Here is a 24,169-nt window from a genome sequence, read left to right as displayed (position 1 = left end):
GACAGCGCCTCCTTCAGGGTAAATTCAGGCATGTGTGTCTTTTTTCACAGGCTAATGGTTCCTTCTCATTCACAGCTCACCTCCCTCGTGTCACATTAAATCCTCGCACTAATTAAAAGCTCACACGAAGTTTTGCCTGCTGTCGGAGACTGAGCACATCTGTAGCAATCAAAGTGATTTTCCACAGATAAGTAATCTGCCTGTCATGGCCAGGTCTTATCACCTGGCAACCGTCCTCTTTGAGTTCATCCTCGTTCTCCAGCCTGGTATCGGTGGCAGCCTTCGGTGGTGTATGACTCAACCATTTTCCACTCAGATTATCACTTTGTCTGTGTTTGGATCACTGTTGGACCCAAAATGGCTGCTTGTCGTTGGGGTGCTGTCCTTCAGTTGCATTTCAGAAGGTGGCAAACCCACCCAGGGGCTGCCTTGTTACTGGAGGAAAACACATGATAAACCAAATTATTTTCATAAGCTGTGATGTGAATTAGAGAGGACAGAGCTCATGAGCTTTGTTTCCCCCACTAAGCTTTCATCACAAGGATTTGCAGCTGAGAATCAGCATTGCCCTTCAGGCCGCTCCAAAAACAGCATCTTCTCAACCTGGTCTCAACTTTAAATAAAGCTTGTGTGAGTTCTATTATTCGAGATCCAGCCTATTAATCGGGTTATTTAGCACAGATGTGGTTAAGAGTTTTGTACAAGAATGCACTGGGAGAATGTTGCTGTTTGAAAAACTTAAACAGAAAAAGCCTCCAGAGAATAAAACAAACTCTGATCCACGAGACAACTTTAGACGAGCTGACCTGAAGTCTCGGCATGAAAAAGCCCAAAATAGAGGAATGCTGTTGCTCTGTTTGGTGGCTAAAAAGAGATATGAGACCAACTTTCCACCAAAGCAAATCACACTAAAAATATTCTGGATTCCCAAAATGGTAATAGAAAGTACACAAGGTCCTTCTTAGGAGGTGGATGAACTGCTCTTTTATGGAGATATTGAGATTTTGGTACTATTAGACCTGTACTGTTGTTACATTTTTGAGATTTAAATTTGTATTTTGGATGAAGGAAGCTGAGAAACAACATTCTTATTTTCATGACATTATCCTGATTTAACTAAATAAGTAAACCAGGGGTTTAACTGGGACATAAAACTCATACTGGAACGAGCCACTAGGGCAGGTTTCTTCATTCATTTGGCTTTAAAGACATACTAGGCAACCTTTTCATATTTTTAAATATTTTCTTTGGCCTTTATGTGCTAAAACGACCCTTAATGAAATGTCAATCAGACTCTGTAGCCAGAATATTGCACTTGCAACTTCAGAGTGGGCGGGCCGCCCAGAGTGGGCTGACATGCCTGGCGTTTCCTGCATGTTTTAGATCATAAACACAGCTGATTTGTTTAATTTAGGGATGAATCACTCCTGTAGACACTAATGAAGGCTGAGAAGACATTTCAGCTGTTGGATTAAGGTGTTGAAAAGATGAAAGCACAGTGAGGAGATAAGTTTCACTTTTGCTTTTACAACAGTGAATTAATAATGGACTCTAGGGGGCGCTAAAAGCAAGCTAAAACAGCATAGTTTCCTATTAACCCCTGCTAATTGTGTCCGGTTAGTAAACACACTGTTGGATGCACCCTGAGCCGGCTGCCAGCTCATCACCGGTCAATTCACTCAACAGACTGAAATTTTATAATTGTTTGGGCAAAAATGTATTATTGACAATATAAAAAACTGCAAAGTCAAATACGGAGTCAATGTAAAAACCGCTGCACTGGCCTTACAATAACAATGATTTGCATCCCAGCTTCCTGACTAAATGGGGCAATCAATGAGTCCTCTCGCTCTATAAGCACCAAGAGGGAGCTGTTACAGGAGGAGTTTATGTGTGCAGCCACATTCATGCCATGAAACACCAGAGAAAACTACAAAAGTGAACTTTGTCGTCATGCTACGGTTTTAAATACAGATTATTTCTTCCATCTTCCCACCCTTCCAAAGCCTCTCCATCGCTGAAAGCAAGCTGAGCCGACAGACTCAGATCCTGCGTGTGACAGCTCGACCTGTTGTGTCCTAACCAGCGTTTGTGCCTGATAGATACGACAGTCTCTTAAAATCATGTCCCCAGGCTGCTGCTGACCCTGTTAATGCTCTGTAACATCATCGGTCCACAGACGAGACACAAGTGACAGAGATTCACTCAGAGGACGGTGAAACATGAATGGGTGACAGGAAGAAGTATGGTGAACAAGTGAGACAAGGAAGGAGGTCTAGAGGAAGGAGACTTGGGTCGAAAGAGAGCTGCCTGGTTTTGGCTGCTTCAGCCCATGGGCAGAATGAGTCATGAGCGCACGCGCACACACGCACGCACACACGCGCGCACGCACGCACACACACACACACACACACACACACACACACACACACACACACACACACACACACACACACACACACACACACACACACACACACACACGTCTACTTGTAACTGTTTTTCTACACATTTTACTGCAGCATGAGACAGGTCTGTGGGCAGAAGGTGACAACATAACACACTAAAACTACAGGTTTGTTTTGTGTGATGACACCTGGTTTGAAAAAGAGCCCCCGCAAAAATAAAAAACCAAAAATTTATTCAGGGGTGGGTAACCCTGGTCCTCTGCAGCAGTTTGTTAATCACCTACTGATTAAAGTCAGGTGTGTCGAGGCCAAAAAAAACTTCTATGACCTGTACACCTGACCCAACATATACTGGATAAATGGAGATCATTATTGAGATTTTAGTGTGTGTGTGTGTGTGTGTGTGTGTGTGTGTGTGTGTGTGTGTGTGTGCCTGCATGCATGTGTATATGTGTGTGTGTGTGTGTGTGTGTCTACATGTGTGTGTGTGTGTGTGTGTGTGTGTGTGTGTGTGTGTGTGTGTGTGCGTGTGTGGGCCTGCATGCGTGTGTGTGCGTGTGTGTGTGTGTGCCTGAATGCTTTTGTGCGTGTGTGTGTGTGTGTGTGTGTGTTAACCCCTGCTAATTATGTCTTGTTAATAAACATACGGTTGGATGCACCCTGAGCGGCTGCCAGCTCATCACCCAACAGACTGATATTTTATAATTGTTTGGGCAAAAATATATTGTTGACAATATAAAAAACTGCAAAGTCAAATACAGAGTCAATGTAAAAACTGCTGTGCTAAATCGCTAATTCGCTGTGCACACACACACACCCACACACACATACAGGCATATGAGCGCCTACATGTGTGTGTTTGTGTTTGTATGTGTGTGTATGTCATGTTTCTCTGCTTTGACTCACCTAATTTTAGTCAGCAGGTGATTAACAAGCTTCTGCAGAGCCTGATGAGTGTTGGAGGAGGGAAACATATAAAACATGCTGAATACTGCACTCGGGTACCACGGTTGGAGACTCCTCCTGGTTCAGACATGAGTTGCCAACTGTCTAAAATGTCTTCAACCAATTCCATACAGATTGTAGATGAACAAGAATCTCTGAAAGTTTCATCTTACTGAAGGTTCATTATTCAGACAGCACAACAATGAGAGCGTTTGATGCTCATCAGGCTGGAAATGGTTACGAAACCATGTTTAAACCCACATCTATAAATCAAAGAACTCCATAACCATTGTTTCTCTCTCCAGGAAAGTTCCTCAAAGATCACATCAAGATCAAGGTGCTCAGTGTTCTGTAGGAATAAAGTAACTTTTTTTATCTGAAGCCATTTTATCGTAAAAACATCGACATGGCAAAGCTTCAAAGGAGTTCCCTACTACAGTCCTGCAGCTTGCTAAAGATCACAGGAACAAGCCAAAAGGCAGATGAATAAGTTCGAGAGAGAGAGAGAGAGAGAGAGAGAGAGAGAGAGAGAGAGAGAGAGAGAGAGAGAGAGAGAGAGGCTAGTCTTGACGACTGGAGGAAGGTAAACAGCATTCCAGCAGCAGGACCTCACCCCTCTGTTTAACATCATGTCTAGTGTGGTAGGTTAGGCTTGTTCATCTGGTCCAGACCACCTTATCTGCAGCAGGTGCATGTTTGTTGTGCTGGGCAGCATCAACTTGACCTGAGACAATTACATCTTACAGCATTGCAGCTTGTCCAACTTGTGGCCAGGATAATGTCACAGTGTCACATGGTGTAAGGATCTCATGGAAACAGGATGGTATTAGTAAGGGCAGGTCAGGCATCGAAGATGCCTTCAACCAGCTGCAGCACATGGCGTTCACATCTGTAGAGACAGTTCTTTATTTATCAGCTTGGAGCTTTAATGTCCTGGAAGATGTCCAGACGTCACTGTCCTTCACTGTCCAGACGTCAGGGCACCAGCCCCAAGCCAAAGGGGACCCATTTTAGGCCACCAAGCCTGGAGCCCCCAGCCCAGCACACTGTCCCCCCCACCGATACATGCCAGCCCAGAGTGAGAAACCCCATGCCCCAAAGGCCCGCCCCAATGCCCATGCTTGGTTACACCAAGCTTGAGCAGCCAAGCATGGTGTAACCAACCCAACCCAGCCCTGCCTCCTGGCACCAGCCCTCCAACCCATAGGGATGCTCAGACTGTTTTCAGGCTCAGATACTAAGGGTGGCCTCAAGTAGGAACCCAATGACCCCAAAGCTGAAGCTTACAGTCATGACAACTCTGAGAGGGGTGGATTATGTTGTAACACTTTCATTTAGGTGTAATTTAATGCTTGAAATTATGAATATTAGATTTGATTTACAGGTAATGTGAGCATCAGTGCTACTGCTAGCAGGTCGCTCCGGCGAGGAGCTCAGCGTGGGACTCACAATAATAGATGTTTGGCCAGTTCTGCTCTCTAGTTGTGTCCTCTGTGTTCATGTTCGGATGTTGATCGTGGAATTAGTTTGACGAAGAAGGCAAGCTGTGGTAGAGATCATCCAACAAGTCTATGCTACATTTTTATCAGTAATTAAAATTATATTTCTGTACTTGATTTCACTGATTGAATGGAGGAAAATACTATGCGTTCAACATAACACTGCTTTTGTCAAAAATAAGTTAAAGTATGATGGTGGTGGGGCTGGCTGGGTAACAGAACTCGAGCTATGTAAGAAGATCCAGGCTCTGGGCTTCGCTGGTCCATCGTGGTGAAAGATCTGCGAGGTCGCTGTTGCAGAAGGGAGGTTAGCTGGATTTCGGTACTGTGTACTTCTACAGTAGTGACCCTGCGATTGGAGATCTATGAATCTGCCCCTCCAACCTCCTGGAGGCAGCTGAGCGAGGTGGATGCCCAGCTTCTTCTGTCTCCCAGCTGGGAACAGCTGCTAGAGGCAGGCAGCCGGCTTCTCCCATCTCCCAGAGCAGTCGAGCCACACAGGCGCCCGGCTTTGCTTGTAGCTATATTGGCACCCATGCGAGGACACAGTCATCCTGGTTGCCTGTGGAGCTCCCTGAGGGAGACCACAGTAACACTGAAGCTTTTTGAGTTGATGTATACTTCCCTTCTGAGCTGTTCAATCGTGTTTATCTGGATAAAAGCGTTCTACAACCAGTTAGGTCTGGGTTTGCTCAGGTAGCTCATATCTACCCCTGTTGGCTCCAAACTCTGTGTAGCTCTGGGTTAGCTTGAAGCTACATTGGTTCAGAGTTTATGGGTGTTAATCATTTGTTTCCACCCTCAGCTCCACTTCTTTTTCCATCCTTGAATTGTCTGGGCGTGATGAGACATGTGACACGGCCAAGATGGAGGTGATCGGAACTGCCATTTGGCTTCAAAAATGCCCCACAGAAAGCTGTGGGTGGGGTTTGTCTATCTTTTTTATACAGTCATTGTGTGACCATCAGTGGTACCCCTAGTGCATCTATCCAGCATGTTTCTGTTGTTTCCCTGCCCCAACACACCTGGTTCAATGATTAAATCACCTCTTCAGTGTGTCTGTTAATCAACCATTGATTCACACCAGGTGTGTTGGAGCAGGGAAACAACTGAAACATGCTGGAAAGTGGCCTTCCAGGATGGAGACTGCTCTACAAAATACTCTATAAAACAAATCCTCAAAACGTCAGTGATTCCCTGTCACTTCCTCAGAGAGAATAAAATCAAATAAATGTTCTTTGCTGGCAGCTCGTTGGTTGTGCACCCAGCAGAAATATAAGTTATCTGGCTTTACGTTCAAGCCCTCTTTGAAGTTTTTCTACACTCCGTTCATTACACTGCAGTGGAAATGCATTTGCCTCATTAAAGAATTCTTGTTTTGTTTTTGTTTTTTACTTTAACCCTCCAACTGTCCTAATGGGTGTGCGAGGAAAGTTGACCATTGAGCAGGGTTGATGGTTTATCCCTTGAGGTCCACATGGCAGGGGTGAGGTGGTGCTCACTCCTCATCCCTGCCACATGGACATCAAATAAAGATAGCCCAAGTATAAGCAAAGAGATGTTTAAAAGATGCCGTCGTTCATTAGGAGGAAAAAACTGATCTAAACCAATCTGGCCCTATGTGAAAAAAGTTGAGTTAACATTAATTAACAGTAATTAACCAGATTATTGGGACACAGTTCCTCCACAGTGAGGACAGAAACTTATCATGAATGTATGACTGCAGTTGTTTCCAGCAAGAGTTTAAGTTTATTTTTGTTCACAGGGTTTGGTGGGATAGCTTAGTAATCTTTAACTTTCAAACTGTGTTTATGTATTATGTTTTCTCTGGCTGGAAACATTTATGTGTAACACAAGAATTAAAACAAAAGATATCCAATCTGCTAGATATATTGTAAAAAAAAATTTTTTAAGGCAGAAATTGAGGTGTTTACAATAATAAACTAATTTATTTCAGTGAAAAGTCAAGACTTCTGTCAGGTTGATGGCCAGAAACATTTGGGTGCATTTATTGTGCACAACAACACAGACTCACGTGATCCACAATAAAGTGCAGCTCACGTGAGTACTGAACAATTTCCTGCTATAAATAAATAATCATGTTCATGGTTTTTTTTTTCAGATCTCTTCAAATATATTTGGGATTTTTTTTAAACTATCATATTAATACAAAAATACAATTATGAAGGGTTGACAAACTTCTGTCTCACTGACTCTTGGAGGGTAAACTGACCCCAGGTCTGTTAACAGACACTAAACATACAATTCAGTCAAATCACATGGAGTTTTGGAGATTTGTACATATTGTACAATTCTACTTTTTAAAGAATCAATTTAGTCAGCTGACAGCCGACTCTGGATCAATCCTTCCAAATGGGATCAGAGCCAATAAACTGATTAAAATCAAAGGCTGGGGCCGATGCCAAGTGGCAAAAAGCACTGAAATCTAGCAGCTGCTGCAGACAAACACAAATACAGTCATACGTTTGAAATGACTGTGACTGCAGCCCCATTTTTAAATGCTCTTTTTGATTTTGAGGATCTTTTGTATAATTTTATCCTCTTTAATCATACATTATATGCTAATTAAATCATATTTATTCACATAACTCTTCCCCAAAATGAGATGTGTGGTTTGCTTTAAACTGTTGCCAGGAGGAATCTGGACACCAGAGTGTGTTTTAGTGGCGTGTGAAAACAATGGCAGAGATTCTATTGATCAATTCACTAAATGACACCCTTGTTTACAACTTTAATGTAACAATCATCAGCGTTCCTTAGAGTCAATCACCTGCAATGTAACTGTTACAAAGGGCAGTTAATAAACATGTCTTGTTATTTTGTACATTTCACTTTGATTTAGCTGCTCTAAAAACTGAAATCACACCTGTTGTAGATAACTCTTTGAATGATCTTTGTAAAAAAAAGATGAATTCTGTTTGATTGATAAGCTAACTGCTAGTCCAAGCCAGATTAAAACCAAAGAGGATTTCCACTTTTTTGTAGCAACTCAAATCTGAGTCATTTCATGGATATTCAAAGTGACATTGTTTCACACAGCTTCACAATGATGTTGAATATGCATTAAACAGTCATTTATGAATTATTTTAAAGGTTATTTGAGGGTGGTGATTCTAGCAGTACTAACTGCACAGTCTGAGGCATTTATACCAAGAATACTATAATATTCTGCTGGAATAACTGTAAAAATGGACATGAGACTGGATAAAAGTTTGAAAAAAAACTTTTCCATAAAACTAGCGTACAAGCATTAAACACAATGTGACTGCAGTTGAGGGGAAATGTTTAAAACTGTTATAGCAAATCTACAAATAAGCTAGGTTTTGAATGCAAACATGGTCACGGAACACTCCCCTCCCATCAAGTATGCCCACTTCCACCGGAACTGGAAACCCACTTTTCCAGAGGATACGAGATAGTGTTAAACAACAGTCGACGTTTTCTAGGTCCAAACGACTTTGTTCATGACTTCAAATGATTTTTTTCGTTTTGGGACTTTGGGAAGTGGTGGCATGCGGCTGTTTCTGCTTGAGCGAAGAACCTCTCACACCAGTGGTGTTCTGTTGACAAATACGTGAGTACGTAAAGAATTGCAAACCCAGGGTAGTGCACAGTGTGACAGTTTGGTGAGACCGACGACCAGATATTCTAATTGATTTTGGTCCAAAACATGTTATTGGTGGAGGTTTTTAGACAACTGATCTCCACAATATATTTTAGCTATACTAGAACGTTGTTAATGTTGTAAGCAAATGAATTTTCCAAATTTGCCATTGCAGCTTCAATAGAAAATTGATTGATGCTTTTGTTTTGAAAGTTTTTTTTTATTAAATTACCCATAACACACGTAAGTAGAAAGTTTGACACAAGAGATGTTTTCTTAGGTTAATTCCAGTGAGTGATTTGACCCATTAGTGTCCATCAATAACCTTCTGCAAACAGTCTCGGGTAAAATCAGCAGGTGGTCTAAACACAGCAACATGGATCTTATGTAATATGTTTGAGGCTATTTCCTCTCCTTCTCTGTAAACTGTTCACATCAGAGACTTTCCAGCTCACCTTTAGTCCTCATTTCTCTTGCTCACAGAGGCAGAATGTTATAATAAATCACCGTGATCTGACATTTTGGATGTTCTGCTGCAAGTCCATTAAACTATTATGTAGCATCTCATGGTAGTTATAGTGATACAGAGATTGGCATTAGATGTCCTGGATGGAGCATCACACAGTTCTATACAAAACCAGTCTGTCATGCTCCACTGTCACCATGGGACAGGACACATCTGGAGAGATGTCCACATGAAAGAATGGCGTCAAGGTCATTTGAGGGTATCCCTAAAATGAACTCATCTGCAAAGAACATGCTGTCCACTTTAAAGTCACAGACATCCTTCGTCACGCGCGTGATTCTCCGCGCGCGAGCTGTTGACTGTGATGAGCATGCGCGCGCCGGATAGGATTGATAATCTGCCGCACTCTCTCTCAGTAACTCGCGCATGACGTTTCCAGAGTTGATTTCTGATCTATTCTCAGACTGAGGATCACCAGTGCAATGCAATGTGACACGCGCTCCAAGAACCGGTGCACGTGCTCACATCTCAGAATATCAACAACCTCTTAATTCTACCAGAAACACACAACTTTGCTAGACTTTCTCTGACTGGGAGCTTCTGCCGGTCTTGTTGTCATCCAGAGGTTCCAGATGTTGGAGCCTGCAGCAGCTGATGAATGAGTGAAGCGGCACTTTACCTGGTAGCAGAGGATGCTCTGAGGATCGTGGCTCATGGCTTCTGCTCCAACTTGGTCTGCGTTCATGAAGATGAGACTGTCAGAGCAGAGGACGTCTGGATGGAACAATCACGAGTTCTCCGAGACAGCCTCTCCTCCCGTGGCAGACATGCCAACAGCTGACATCCCTTTCAGATGAAGGGAATGGTGAAACAGATTCTTTCCTCCTGTTTAATAATGATCTCCGAGCCGCGCCTCCAGCTCTCCCCCTCCTCACCCCTCCCTCCCTTCCGTCCTGGCTGTTAAAGCAGGATGCAGGGCATCACCGCAGCTGCAGCCAATCAGAGCGCAGAGGCTCACAACAGGCTGACGCACTGCTGCTAACCACTGAAGCCAATTAGTCTGCTTCACTTTTACACAATGTTCAGTTTAAAAGCTCCTGCCTCCCAGCAGTCAAATACAGTGATCAATGGTACACATAGCATCCAGAAACATATGGTACTTGTAAAGTCAGTCAGAATTCAACAGCAATATTTTGGGTTATTTAGTCCACTGTTAGAGAAACAAATGGGAGTTCATTTTTGAAAGTCATATTTTCACCCTGCCATTCAGATATTTATAAATGTCACAGTTCTCAACAAAATAATACTAAATACTAAATATTTTCCAAGCTAAATATTTTTTGGAGCTAAATATTCACATAAACTAAATATTTAGATAACAAACTACATATTTTGCAAAAAAATTAAACAAATATCCATTTGCGCAAAATAACATTTTTAGGTAAAACTTAAATATTATTTTAACAAACAAAATATTTCTTGTTGAAGTAAGGAGGCTGGACAAAATTTTTAGATGCATCCACACCCAAGTGCACCAGCCTCCTTGCTTCATATTGATTGTCTGTCAGCTATAGTGCACCAACTTAAGACTGACTGATGCAAAGAGTACTTAAATATTTATTTTTCAAACTAAAATTTTTACTCCAAAGTAAAAATTTGCTGGGACCTATATTTATTCTCCAAACAAAACAATTAATTTGATGCTATAAATATTTAGCTTACAAACTAAAGATTTTGCTCTAATAGTTAGGTCAGACAAACAAACAAAATATAATTGCAAACTAAATTATTAGCTCCAAAATAAATATTTAGCTGGGACCTAAATATTTTATGGGAAAATAAATATTTAATATGGGGTAAATATTTAGCGCATAAACTAAATATTCATATCAGAGCTAAATATTTAGTTTGTAAATTCCATTAATTTTCAGCCGCTTATCCGGAGTCGGGTCGCAGCGGCAGCAGCCTGAGCTGAGAGGCCCAGACTTATGTAAATTAGTAAAATTTGTTAATTAGTAAATTTAATATTTATAGCTTCAAATTAAATTTTTATTTTCCAAAATAAAAATTTAACTACAAATGAAATATTTAGCTTGCTAACTAAATATTTAGTTGGGGATTTAAAGATATGAATGACATGGTAAAAATATGACTGAAAAACAAACTCTTTTTCTGATGGCAGACTAACTCAAAATACTGCAGTTAAAGTTACTGTTTGACTTCATAAATGACACCCAAGGATAAATACTCACACTCATCGCAAATAATTTATTTTCTTCATTTTTAATTACAAAGTAAACTCTGTTCTGTCTCTTTGGGGTAGTAAATTGACTCAGAGGTAAAATGAAAAAAAGTGAAGCACAGAAAACAAAAATTGAGCCAATGTGAACCTGAGTGAATAAGACTTCACAGGATGAGCAGCTGGGCCGATTGCTAATGAGGAAGAGGCATAAATGGGCCAATCAGCAACAAGGAGAATTTAAAAAATGTACCTTAATAAAACTAAACAGGAACGCAAGACAAAGAAAACCCGACTCAGAATAAGAAATAAGATGTGTATCTTTCTATTTCATAACCTGCTTCCTGTTACCACACAGCTTATATAGTGCATGGGGCAAAAAAGTTTTCAGTCAGCCAGTTGTGCAAGTTCTCCCACCTGAAAAGATGAGAGAGGCTTGTAATCTTCACCATACTTAAACCATAAGAAAAAGAAAAAAAATCCAGAAAAGGACATTGTCTGATTTTTAAAGAATTTATTTGCAAATTCTGGAGGAAAATACATTTTTGGTCAGTAATGAAAGTCCATCTCAGTACTTTGTTTAATACCCTTTGTTGGCAATGACAGAGGTCAACCATTTTCTGTGAGTCTTATCAAGGTTTTCACACACTGTTGCAGGTATTTTGGCCCATTCCTCCATGCAGATCTCTAGATCAGTGATGTTCAAATAAAAATTCAAAGATACTTTATTAATCCCAGAGGGAAATTAGAGTTTTGGGGCTGTTGGACTTTCAACTCCCTCCATTCTTTCTCCTCCAAATACGAGTAGAGTTTTTACCAAAATGTTCTGTTGTGGTTACATTTGACCATAGGACATTCTCCTATCTTCTGGATCATCCAAATGCTTTCTAGCAAACTTCAGACAGACCTGCACATGTACTGGCTTAAGTAGGGGGACACGTCTGGTACTGCCGTAGTGTGTTACTAATGGTAGCCTTTGTAACTTTGGTCGAAGCTCTCTACAGGTCATTCTCTAAGTCCCCCATGGGATTCTGGGATTTTTGCTCATTGTACTCGTAATCATTTTGACCCCACAGTAAAGGAACATTATCAGTGGTCTTGTATGACTTCAACTGTTTTCCACCAAAAGTCATTTTCCCCCTCTCTTCTGCACAGAACTAGTCTGCATGAGATATTGCCTCAAGGTCTCAGGCATTTGCTTCTAACCTGCTTCTTTCCAGCTCAACAGAAGAATGAAGAATGCACTCTCTCCTTTTAATTAATCAAAGAACTCTATTTTAATAAAGCTAATCAAACAAAGTGTTAGTCAATAAATAAGATGTGACCAATCTGTGAAATCAAAATATTAATTACTTTATTATAATCCTATAGAATATAATAAGTAATATGACTTTAAATGTTCCACTAGGACTGATCTCATGAGGCGTTAAAAGACATGACACATTGCTTTCACTGATCCAATCAGAATCTGCCAGATCTGACGGAGGCGTGGTTTTGGTGGTGTTTGGTAAATCTGTCAACTTTTCATTCGACCATAAACCAAAACATCCGAAGTATAAAACTATGCCCACGTCATCTCTAACGCCACTTCAAAGCGTTCTAGAGAAGTTGTTGGAGTGGCCAATCCGTAACTCTCCTCTTCAGCCAAAAGAACCAAAGACAAGCTGGAAAATCTGTTGCTGTTCCAACTGCTGCAACGGTTCCTTTCAGAATAAAAGCTGAACCATCAAGACCCAGGTTTGGGTCTCACTAGATGCCAACAAAATTGTCGTGACCCGGGAGTATCTCAAGACTGGTGGTCGGCTGCCGTGGCTGCTTCTACAGGCTCCGGCTCCACAAAGTCAAGCTGGACCCTTACACCTCCTGATCTAGACGGGGACTTCCGCTCAGGGTATGTAGACCGACAAATGGCGTCAATTGTGTTTATGAATCTCCTAACCAAAGCTTAACGCGAAGACATCACCTTCAGTTCCCATCAGAACTAATCGCTTCTTTGGATTTGCTGGTTCTGAGCAACATTCCACATCACACCATCCTCCGTCTCATTCACCTTAGTTACACCATACATTTAGAGTTTAAAGTTAGTCTAGATTAATTTGTTTTTAATAAATCCTTAAACTTTTAAACTCGACTCTCTCTCTTCTGTAGTCTCTGAGTGAATACGAAGCGGTTATCTAATCCCTGCATTAAAAAGTTCCAATCTTCTGGTTTAAAATAACCTCACAGATCCATAAGGTGGATTTCATATTTGCTATAGAATCTTTTGTTTTATGGCTTGTTAAATAACATGTAATTTAAATCCTTACAGAATACAAGTGTTGCATAATCCCTGCAATAAAAAGTTCCAATCTTCTGTTTAAAATAACCCAACGGTCCGTAAGATTGATTCCATATTTACTATGGAATCTTATGTCTCACGGGTCCTTAATCAGATGTAAATTAACATCTTTTACAACGAGGATACATTATTATTATTATTATTATTATTATTATTATTATTATTACACAAGACATTAAAAAGTAAAACATTGTTCAGGTCAAGGTGCATATTGTGAAAAAAAAATTGGAATAAATATGAAAAGAATATAGAACAAAATATAATAAAATAGCAACAATCTAGAAATCTGGCATCAGAGGCTAAACATAGGCAAAAAAAAAAAAACCAGAAAAACACCAACAGTTATCTGAAACAGATAATGACAAATAGATGCAATTATCGGCAAAGTTCCAGGAGGAATACCTGCATCCTGGTGTTTCCATGGATGTTGCTACCATGTGGGCCGCCTACCTAAACATCTTTCCCCTTACCATGGCAACAGCATACTCTTTGTTCATGGCCTGGCTGGTCACAGCTCTTTAGGGGCAAAACCAGTTGATTTTTGAAAGAGAAGAGCTATAGAACACTATAGACTATGAAGAAAACACTACATTTTATTTCAATAAAGTATAATGTCACATCTAGAATTAAAAATGGTTCCTGAGCTCACCCGAACCCTTGAACCTACATGCTTCCACCATCAGAAGGATCGCAGCCAGCATGGATGTGTCGGATGTCCGAAATGACATTCCACACTGCTGTTTGTCATTTTTACTGAGCTCATAGTGTGAGTTTGCATCTACAAACATGTTCCTGGTTCTGTGATGGCTATGACACTTCTACACTTCCTTTGGTAGAAGTGGTCAGAGCTGAATGTCACTGAGCTTATGAAACCCACCAGAGCATGTAGAAAGCTTTGAGTGCCACCTTGTGGAGATCTATAATTTTGTGCCTTTCTATTTCTGTATGGGACAGTTGGAGACAAATGACCTGCAGCTCATAATTCACAGACTCAGGATCAGATTTTTCTTCATGAGATCACAGTGAAGCTTCACTAAACCAGGATCAAGGATGAATCTGATCATCTACTTTCTAGTCACAAGGCTGAATTGGACCTCTCATCAACATGAACAGAGTCCGGCTTCTTTTGAGTGTGTTGCTATGGCAACCATACACATCATGCTGGAGCATGAACGTCATTAAGGGAACCTTCTGTGACAGGATGAAGGAAGTCAGGTGGAGCAGACAGAGTTACAACGGGTCCCTGGTGAGATTTTAGTGATTGATTGAGAGAAAATCATGCAGGTGTATAAACTGTGTCTCATTAAATGTTTTTGTTTTTATCAGGAGAATCTATGAAAGAGACAACTGAATAGGATATTGCATGTTTACAACAAAACTGATGAGTCGAGCAGAAATGAGCAGATCTACAGTGGGACTATTGGAGCAGTTTTTTTTCTCTTCCTGTCTTTCAAATTCTGTTTCAAAAAGCAAGTCACCCCCAAATCAGCATGTTTTTGGTTGATAAACTTCATGTGTCTAATCATCTGTAGACACGTGTTGACAACAATTTAGCACTTTAGTACATTTTAGTTAAAATTTAAATTTTCTCCCTAAAACTGTCAGTGTTGTGCCATCTTCAGGTAAAAACTCTGCACTACGTTTGAATTCAAATCTGCCATCGCTATTGGCTAAGAGGTACCCTATAACGTTAGCTGGTACCATGTGATGTCACAACGTCGTTGTGAGCCTGTGTGTGTGTATTTTTTAGCGGCTCCGCCTTCACGGTCTGCTAGGTAACAGCGGCCTTGATCGAGTTGAGCAGCGCCTCGCCTGGAAACCAGACGAGAGCAGACGGAAGCAGCAGGGGGAGTGGCTGAAAGCCGGCATTTAAATCGGACAGATTTCCCTACATGTGTAGCTCACGGGTGACGACCGGATGAACACATCGCGTTAGCGTTCACACTTCTTTAATTTTCAGTTTTAATTCTGGTGCCTGTTAGCAACTGAAACACATCCTCACATGCTTGTATAGATTGTATATGAAGACATGACTGTAATAATAAGTAAAGGTTATCAGCTGTAGGCTTAGTGTGCTCATAGGAAACGTGACAAAAGAACACTAAACACATTTCTCTTCATGGCCTATATAGTTGTCATCATCAGCGTAGCATTATTCACAGAATACATGTGACCAACTAACATTTCATGTTCTACCACCGGATGTTCGGACCAAAATATGAACCAATCAGATCTTAGATCAGGTGAGAGCCAGGCGTTTCCCATCATCCCCTAGGTTTTGCAGACGAGGGAGAGCAACTGCAGCGCCTTGCTCCAAAATCTGCGGCCGCCTTGATCTCACGTCAGAGCAAGTCGGCGTCAAGTCGGACACAAATCTAACCGGCACGCACTGCTCGCCGATCACCGCTGATCTAATCTGCACAGAACTGGCTCATCTCAAACACGGCCTGCATTTGTTGCATCTTTCAAGCAGGAAGTGGGAGTGGAGTAAGACTCTGGTAGGACTCTGGTAGGGGGTGACTTGCTCTTTAAACAGTCTTCAGGAGGACAGCCTGCATCAGGATGCTGAAGCACAAGAAGAGACAAAGTGCAAGATAAAAAATGTAACGCAGAGCAGAATGTTACACGTAAAAATGTATGCATAAATTGTTGTTTGAGCCAGGTTAAATGAATGAAAATGAAAATTCTCTCTAGAACTTCAGTATCACTGTAAATTTGCCCGTTGACCGCCGGTGAAACGGCTGATTTGCAGAAGGAACACAAATCATTGTTGGGATGTTGAAGTAATTTTGTGAAAGCTTATAAGGGAAATCTAATGGCACCCCACCCCCATTCTTTGTCTCCAGTTGCCACTGATTTCTGTATTTTAATACAAAATGTGTGAATGTGCATTATTGATTTACCTGAGATTTGTGTGTATTAGTCATAAGATGCAGCTATAGAGTGTGTGCGGAAAGCATTCAGACCCCATCAGTTTTTCACTCTTTGTTGAATTGCATCCATTTGCTAAAGTCTATTAAATTAATTGTTTTCTTCATTAATGTGCACACAGCACCCCTCATTGACAGAATAACAGAAGTTTAGAAATTTTTTCAGATTTATTAAAAAGAGACGAACTGAAATATCACATGGTCCTAAGCATCCAGACCCTTGGCTGTGACACTCATCAGGTGCTTTCTGATCATCCTTGAGATGGTCCTACACCTTCATTGGAGTCCAGCCGTGTTTGATTACTGATTGGACTTGATTAGGAAAGCCACACACCTGTTTATACAAGATCTTCCAGCTCAAGATCATGAGATCATAGGAACTGCCTGAAGAGCTCAGAGACAGAATTGTGGCGAGGCACAGATCTGGCCAAAGTTACAAAAACATCTTTGCTGCATTAAAGGTTCCTAAGAGCACAGTGGCCTCCATAATCCTTCAGTGGAAGATGTTTGAGATGACCAGAACCCTTCCTAGAGCAGGCCGTCTGGCCAAACTGAGCTACCGGGGGAGACGAGCCTTGGTGAGAGAGGTAAAAAAAGAAGCCAAAGATCACCGTGGCTGAGCTCCAAAGATGCAATCAGGAGATGGAGAAAGTTGTAGGAACTCAACCGTCACTGCAGCCCTCCACCAGTCAGAGCTTTATGGCAGAGTGGCCCATTGGAAGCCTCTCGTCAGTGCCAGACACATGAAAGCCTGCATGGAGTTTGCTAAAAGACACCTGAAGGACCCCGAGATGTTAGAAATAAGATTCTCTGGTCTGATGTGACCAAAACCTGATAGTGAACATAATTATAACATGTTTGTGAGCCATATTAACAACTTGAAGATTTTTTTTAGATGCATTGACGACACATTTGCAGTTGTAATTAAATAAACATTCCAGCAGGTGGAGACAAAATTCAAGTCTGTTGGTGGCTTAATACTGTCCTTCAACCTTCTCAACTCTTAGAAATGAATACCAACAAAGAGCAGAACGACATATCTTCTACTTTTTAAAATGAAATACAATACAGCACAAGTCAGATGCAAGTTGTTTCAATAATGATATATTTATTATGTTTGTTACATATTTAATCTAAGATGAAAATGTTGTAGGAAGTATTGTATAGCGTGCATAGGGAAAAAGGCTCTGAAGCACTCCACTAATCCACCAGGCCTGCAGAACCCAATGACAGATGAACGCTATAGACCACGAAGAAAACACTACATTTTATTTCAATAAAGTATAAGTTATGAATCAGCTCGTTTTAAATCCAGGACTGTAAAAAGAAAATCAACTGAAAAAGGTTTCATCTGAAAAGACGTTCTGTGAAAATCTAATGAGCAACCTCAGTTTAGAAAAACAGAGAATAGGTCTGACAAGCTTGCTTAGCAGAAAGCTAGGCACAGTGGGTCCAGTTCTAAAGTGGTTCACTAGCCTAGAAATCTAGACAGAGCAGAAGTAAAATGATTTATCTTGAGGACCTCAGCAGGCCTGACCAGTTTTGTGTCTTGCCAATAACGGCACTTTATTGGTTTGGTGGGCCAATCAGATCGCTCTTTCAGTTTGGTGGGCGGGATGTTACAGAGAGTGAGCGAAAAAGCAAAGATGGCAACGGGTCATTTGAAACAGCTTTGGCATCCACCTTGGACTATTTAGACTTGGGCTTTTCTTTGAGTCAATAGCAGATTCACATCCTTTATTTAGAAAAAGGATGTGTCTTCTTCAACAGTGTATGGAGAACTTCCCCATTGAATTACAGCCATAGCGGTGAATATGTCACGCTGTTTGTTGTCCAGTAGCCAGTGGAGGCAGTTTGAAAGACAACCATAGATTCCACCCCTTGACTGATCTGTTTATGAGCAGACTGCATCTTCACACATGCAGGCTGGCTTGCCGCATTTTATTAGAGCAAGAAATGGGAATATCTGACACTTTGTGACAGAGGGTTGTGTTTCTGCAAGAATAATCAAGTAGTGTGAAATTGACCACAGTTAAGGTTTAAAACAACGTTAAAAAAATAAACTTTGCACAAACTGTTGGATTCCAGTCATTTTAGGACTGAGACTAATTGAGAAATTGTGATTAATGTGGGCTATTTAGACTAATCTCTGTTTCTTCAAACTGAGGTCAATCAAAGTACTATTCTGTCTACGTTAAAAACACGCTCTGTCCCTGTGAGGAGAAGCCGTTTGAAATGAACTTCCAGGCTGAGCTTTGGCTTAACGATCCCGTGGAGCTGAATCATGTCAGACAGGCAGTGGCCAGCACAGCGTTGACTCGTCCACGTACGTCTTCACTTCTACTGGATGCTTCCTACAGAGGAGATGAAGTAAAAGTCACTGCAGAGCCCAACCGTTGGGTTCAACAGGTTTTAACACCAGAAGGTGCGGCACCAGGCAAGAATGTTTTAAATATAGAGTCGAGGCAAACATCCATGGGAAAAATACTTTATTACACTTATGATAAATCAACATTTATAGACAAAATATGTACACCAGACATCTCTCCTTAGGTCCCAAAATATAAAACCTTAAGTACCTCTCTCTATTGAAAACTAGTTTTCTGGTAAAACTTACATTCATGTCTCCCCTCTTCACCTCTTTGACTCCAGTTGTCATACATTATAGAAGAAAACATCTGCAGTTTATCAGCTTTTCACAAGTAGAAGGCAACAGCAAGAACAAACACCGGGTTTGACTTGAGCAGAAACACGTCGAGTAGGTCCAACACAGTGCTACAGAATGTACGGTTTCTGAGTACATCACATCGTCCACACTCTGAGCTCCCTCTCTCGCTGCCCGTGTGGACAGAGTGCATGAACAGGTATCAAAAATAGAAATGTACAAGAAGTCTATGGACAATAATTATACGGATCCATCTCAACTGGCTGTTTGTCAACAAAGAATACAAGACATGTCACTCGCTTTGGCCATGTGGTGGCCTATCCCTTCATCCACCGAGGCTGCACCCCCACACCCGTCTGTACACACTCTGATAACATCCTGGACTTTTCCGGTGCCAGTCATCATGAGGTCTGCTCGAAAGGGCGTTGTTCTAGTTATCAGAATGGTGAGCGAAGGACATAGCCAACAGATTTTGGGCAACTTGTTACGACTCATTTGGTGCAAAGGTTCTTCGAGAGTACAACATTATCACGACAGCTACAGGTGAGATGCAACATCATCGTCATCTGCGTTTACAATTCCACAGCAGCGTCAAAAACATTTCTGTCTTTACATTCAACCCGCGTGTGTGTTGTGCAGGGCAGTTTCGTTTTATGACACACGGGTGCAGGAGAAAACCACTGAGCGTTGAACATTGAACCAGAGCGTCACGTTCCACACCCAGGTGGATGGATGCTGCTCCGAACATTTCTACAAGTCCTCCAGTGTGCTCATGAGGAAAAGAGGAGGTGAATGATAATGGATTATGAACAGCTCGGCTATGTTCTCCATCTCGCGGCTGGCCTTGTCTCCGGCGGCTAGCAAAAGCGTCCCTTCAAATGCTCCTTCATTGTTCTTTGGTTTCCAGGTTGAGAGGTGGTACCTGCTTAAGTGCCTGGAGGAGCGCAGGGGAGTCCATGGGGGTCTGAGATGTGGCCGGGGTAGGTGAGCCTCCCCTGGGAGAGAGGACCAGCTGAGGTGGGGGTGGTCTCTCGCTGGACATGGTGGGTGAGGAGCCTCCCATGCCGGGGTAGAGCATAGGCACGGCTGCAGGATACCAGCATTTCTCCAGCATGGGCAGGTAAGCTGCAGCAGACGGTGGAATGAGGTAGAACGGCATGCAGAGTGGGTGTGGAGGAGGAGGAGGTGGGTGGTTGGGGGAAACGCTCATGTAGCTACCGTAACCGCTGGAGGACGAGGAAATGGATGACTCTCCTCCTGACAGCAGCTCATCCTCAGACGACTCCATGCGAGGCCGTTTGTGGCGCGGTTCCTCGTCCTCCTGCTTGATGTCGGAGCTCTGCGGTCGTTTCTGCTGCCTCTCCTGACCGTAATAATCTGGACGCCCCTGCAGCACCCCTGCTTCAGTTTTCTCCAGCTCCCCCCCATAGCCACTGTCTGTGTCTGTGTCGCTGCCACTCTGCTCGCCACTAGGTGGGGCGTACGCCCGCTGGATGACCGGAACACAGTTCCTCCCATAGCCTTCTATGGGTTTAGGGGTCAAGCTGGTGGACACCTCTTTGCGGGGCTGGTGCTGTTGGTAGGCCGGGACCTCCTCGGGTTGAGGGCTGAGCGGGGTGCGGGGTCGGGCTGGGCTCTGCAGCACATTTGCAGCCAATTTGTGAAGGTGGCTGATCAAATGAGATGGGGCGAAGTCTTCATTGGACCCGTGATTGGCGAGGTACTGAAGAACCTCCTTGGCACACATGTGAAAGCCAGAGCAGAATATCTCTTCTGACTTCTCCTGGCTAATGGGTGGCTGCTCTGTAAAAATACACACACACAAAAACCAATTACATTTTCACACAGACACGATCAGCAAACACTCAAAGCTGAAGGTTTGATTGCAGTTTGATGTACTTCTGAACTCATCTGACTAGTTGGCGTTGTGTTTCGCAGCTACTGTACATTCATGTCTGCCGCTCACCGATTTGCATGCCGCTCTGCAGAGCCAGGATCTTCTGCTGCTGCTGCTCCAGGAGAGAGGTGAGGGCCCTCACGTGTTTGAGCGTGAGCTCCAAAACCACAGCCTTCTCCAGATGGCCCAGAGTCTGAGGGAGACACGCACAGTCAGCACATCCTGACCACTTACTCAACACAAACTGAGCTGCAAGGCCTCATCTATTGCAATCAGCAGAAGCAACAAGACATGCAGCAGCAGCAATATGTGTGGCTATGTTAATGTTAAAAATATGGATTGTTTTGAAAAATCCAATAACAAATACGGTTTATTTGTTGCTTGCTGCTGACGCACAGATGCAACACCTCTAGTGCGCCACTAGATGGTGCTGAATTACCAACAACACCGAATACCATTCTGCCTCCCGGTATAAACTTACGGTGAGTTTCAGGTGTTCGGGTAATAAATCTTTCAGCTGTGCGATGCACTCGTTTATCCGATCGCGTCTCTTCTTCTCGATAAGTCTGTGCGGCAGCTTGTAGGTGTCCTGCAGGAATAAACAGACGCGTTGCGTAATTTCTCCATGATTAGAGGCAGTTCCACCCAAAGGGAGGAAGAATCCAGAAGTTATGTCATAACAGAAAAATGGGTCAACCATTTATGGGAACTGCTGCCACTCTAATTGTGGATTACAAGCCACAGGCTCTGCGACTTGAACACGTTTGCAGCAAATAATAGCAATAATAATATTATTATTAATAACACTTACTTTGCTCTCTTCTCCTCTCTTCATTCCCCGCCTGGGTTTATACACATACATCTGGAAATCCATCCTAAAAATAATTTTTTTTTTAATTTAGAAAACTAAGAATACTGGAGACGTGTGTGTGTGTAGATGGTTTAAGAGTTTAGTAAAGTGTGTGTTTCCAGCTTACCCCTGCACGTCGGACAGATCCGCCTGGTGTTTGGATAGAGGAGGCGGCTGCGCGCTTGGGATTCGCTCCATTATTTATCCTCAAAATAAAAAAATGTAAAAAAAATAAAAATAAAAATAATACTTCACCAGTTCACTCACAAAAATTCCGCATTTATTCAAGCGCAGCAAAAACGGTTTGTGAAAATAGGCTTCAGGATAATTTCGTTTTCTTTTACAAACGCGTCATCGTTAGCAGTATTCCTCTAAAGAATGCGTTTTCTGAATCATGCCATGAGATTCCCACGCTGTGGTCCCGCTACACAGAAGCCAAACGTCCCACAGGCGCGTTTTGGGGAAAGTGGGGGAGTTCGGAGCGACGAGTTAAATAAACCCTCTGACTCTCCTCGCTGCCTGACCTGCCTCTGTCACATGAGCCTCACGTGTTACACGGTGCTGCATCCCGGGTGAAAGGACCGCCCACTTTCCGCCGACCCAGCGTCTGATTAGTCAGTTTGCAGTTGACGTCAGAGCGTGGCAGCTGTGGTGGGCGGAGCGAGTGTGATCCCGTGTACCACCATGCTGAAGTGTATGGAAACAAGGCCTTGTGCTGTGTCTGCAGCGAGGCCGGGCAGGACTTCAGCGGAACGGCTCCAACTGGAAAATAACACAAACACACAGGTTACAGGGGCTAGATTAAGACACGCAGGTTTTAAAAACAGCAGCCTAACTAGTTTCCTCTCTAGGCCAACAGCAGCAACAGGTGTGTGGACCACGTGCACCTGAGCATGGACAGCTGCGTGGAGTCCGTGTCTGTTGTCATCATGAGGCGGTGGAGTCTGTCACGTTGATCTCCTCATGACCCCCTGAGCCTGCTGCTGAGCATCTCCTGCACACCCAGCTCATTCTGCACAGGGCGGCTGCACCTGTCCGCAAACACGGGTCACAACGATCCCACCTCCGTGTTTGTTTACTTCATGGATTAGTTCTTAGGCAGGTTGTTGCATGATGTAACAAGATTTATGTTCGTCATAAAAAAACATTTGTTTTTGGCAACAGGATAAATCAGTGTATTTCTTTTGGGATGTTTTTATCATCCTGCCCATTCCTGAAGTTGTGCGACAAGATCGAAGAGCTAACGGCTAGTACCAGACTACATGTAGAGCAGCTGTCTTAAAAATAAAAATGATCCATCTTTAAAAATTCACAACACTTTCCACTAATGCACTCAGGGATAAAGTTTGCTAAAGTATAAATGATGCATGATTGACAAATGTTTATAAAAAAACTTTTTAATACAAATCACTGTTATTTACAGGATTAGAGCAGCTGTAAGCCATCAAGGTAAGATAGTAAGAACCTTTTAAACAAATGCGTTGAGATGGCTGAAATAAACATCAAACCCGAGTTTAAGATTTACAAAACGTTTAATAAATTATTTGCAAGAACTTTCTTTTCATCAGAATAAGAGGAAATATCTAAAATCCATCTTTATTACAAAAGAAAAGTAATTATCTAAAAGTAAATAACTTCCATGGCCATTTTCATAGCCCCACAGGAGTTTAAACTCAGGAGCATTAAGACATTTAATTATTCACGCAGAAACTGTTTGTAAACTAACAAAACAGGGCTTTTATTCACATGCAAAAGCTCCCTAAATCAGTTCACATGAACACACTAGCGTTTGAACACTATCGTTGTTTTGGTAGAAGCACCAGAGTACTGAGCGTAAAATGGAAATGAAGCAGGCTGGAGGGCATCAATCAATCAATCAAACCTTATTTATATAGCACTTAATCATGCAAAAGATGCAAGTCAAAGTGCTTAAAAAATTAAAAAGGCTCCGCATACCCACATTCCCTCCCATCCAATTTTAAAAACAGTCTGACAATAAAAACCCCTTCACAACACTCATCCTCTGGCGCACCCCCTCCCCCCCCCCCCCCCCCAATGGAAAAAAAACATGATGGACTGAGTTTAGATGAGCCAAACCAGCTAAGACAAGGAAACACCATCAGGGGAGCCATCCGCCCCGACAGCAGCAGATCCACAGCAGCAGCTGAGGCACCGACACAGGGCGCTCAGGGCAGGGAGGGCGGAGACCCCCACCTCCACCCAGGCACACCTGGAAAGCACCCAGGCCGCCACAGCCGACCACCGCCCCCGGGGCAGAGGGCACCCACAGAGGAAACACTAGAAAAA

The 24,169-nt window shown here is 42.5% G+C and overlaps 2 protein-coding genes across 2 annotated transcripts in view; both read right to left on the bottom strand.

Annotated features, from left to right (window-relative positions):
- Positions 1-9,875, bottom strand: part of slc4a8 (solute carrier family 4 member 8) — a 33,586-nt gene extending 23,711 nt beyond the window's left edge. Inside the window, exon 1 of the mRNA XM_070549276.1 lies at positions 9,623-9,875. Coding sequence (XP_070405377.1) covers positions 9,623-9,688 — 66 coding nt within the window. The 5' untranslated portion in view covers positions 9,689-9,875. The remainder of the gene's footprint in view (positions 1-9,622) is intronic.
- Positions 9,876-19,275: 9,400 nt separating this feature from the next.
- Positions 19,276-22,284, bottom strand: LOC107384049 (class E basic helix-loop-helix protein 40). Its single transcript, XM_015957077.3, has 5 exons — positions 21,990-22,284; positions 21,824-21,887; positions 21,494-21,601; positions 21,082-21,205; positions 19,276-20,918 (listed from the first exon to the last, which is right to left on the bottom strand). The coding sequence occupies exons 1-5, from the start codon at positions 22,058-22,060 to the stop codon at positions 20,002-20,004; spliced, it is 1,284 nt and encodes a 427-aa protein (XP_015812563.3). The 5' UTR covers positions 22,061-22,284; the 3' UTR covers positions 19,276-20,001.
- Between the last annotated feature and the right edge of the window lie 1,885 nt (positions 22,285-24,169).

This window comes from Nothobranchius furzeri, chromosome 3, assembly GCF_043380555.1.
Source record: "Nothobranchius furzeri strain GRZ-AD chromosome 3, NfurGRZ-RIMD1, whole genome shotgun sequence".
NCBI classification, from domain to species: Eukaryota; Metazoa; Chordata; class Actinopteri; order Cyprinodontiformes; family Nothobranchiidae; genus Nothobranchius; species Nothobranchius furzeri.
The sequence above is the reverse complement of the archived record's forward strand: the minus strand, read 5'-3'. Positions and strand labels throughout refer to the sequence as shown.

What these genes read in the sequence shown, in the direction of transcription:
- LOC107384049 (XM_015957077.3), bottom strand. Translation starts at nt 22,060, where the DNA reads ATGGAGCGAATCCCAAGCGCGCAGCCGCCTCCTCTATCCAAACACCAG. An exon ending in GATCTGTCCGACGTGCAGGG is followed by an intron (nt 21,888 to 21,989) that starts GTAAGCTGGAAA and finishes AATTATTTTTAG; the next exon opens with GATGGATTTCCAGATGTATG. An exon ending in AGAGAGGAGAAGAGAGCAAA is followed by an intron (nt 21,602 to 21,823) that starts GTAAGTGTTATT and finishes TTATTCCTGCAG; the next exon opens with GACACCTACAAGCTGCCGCA.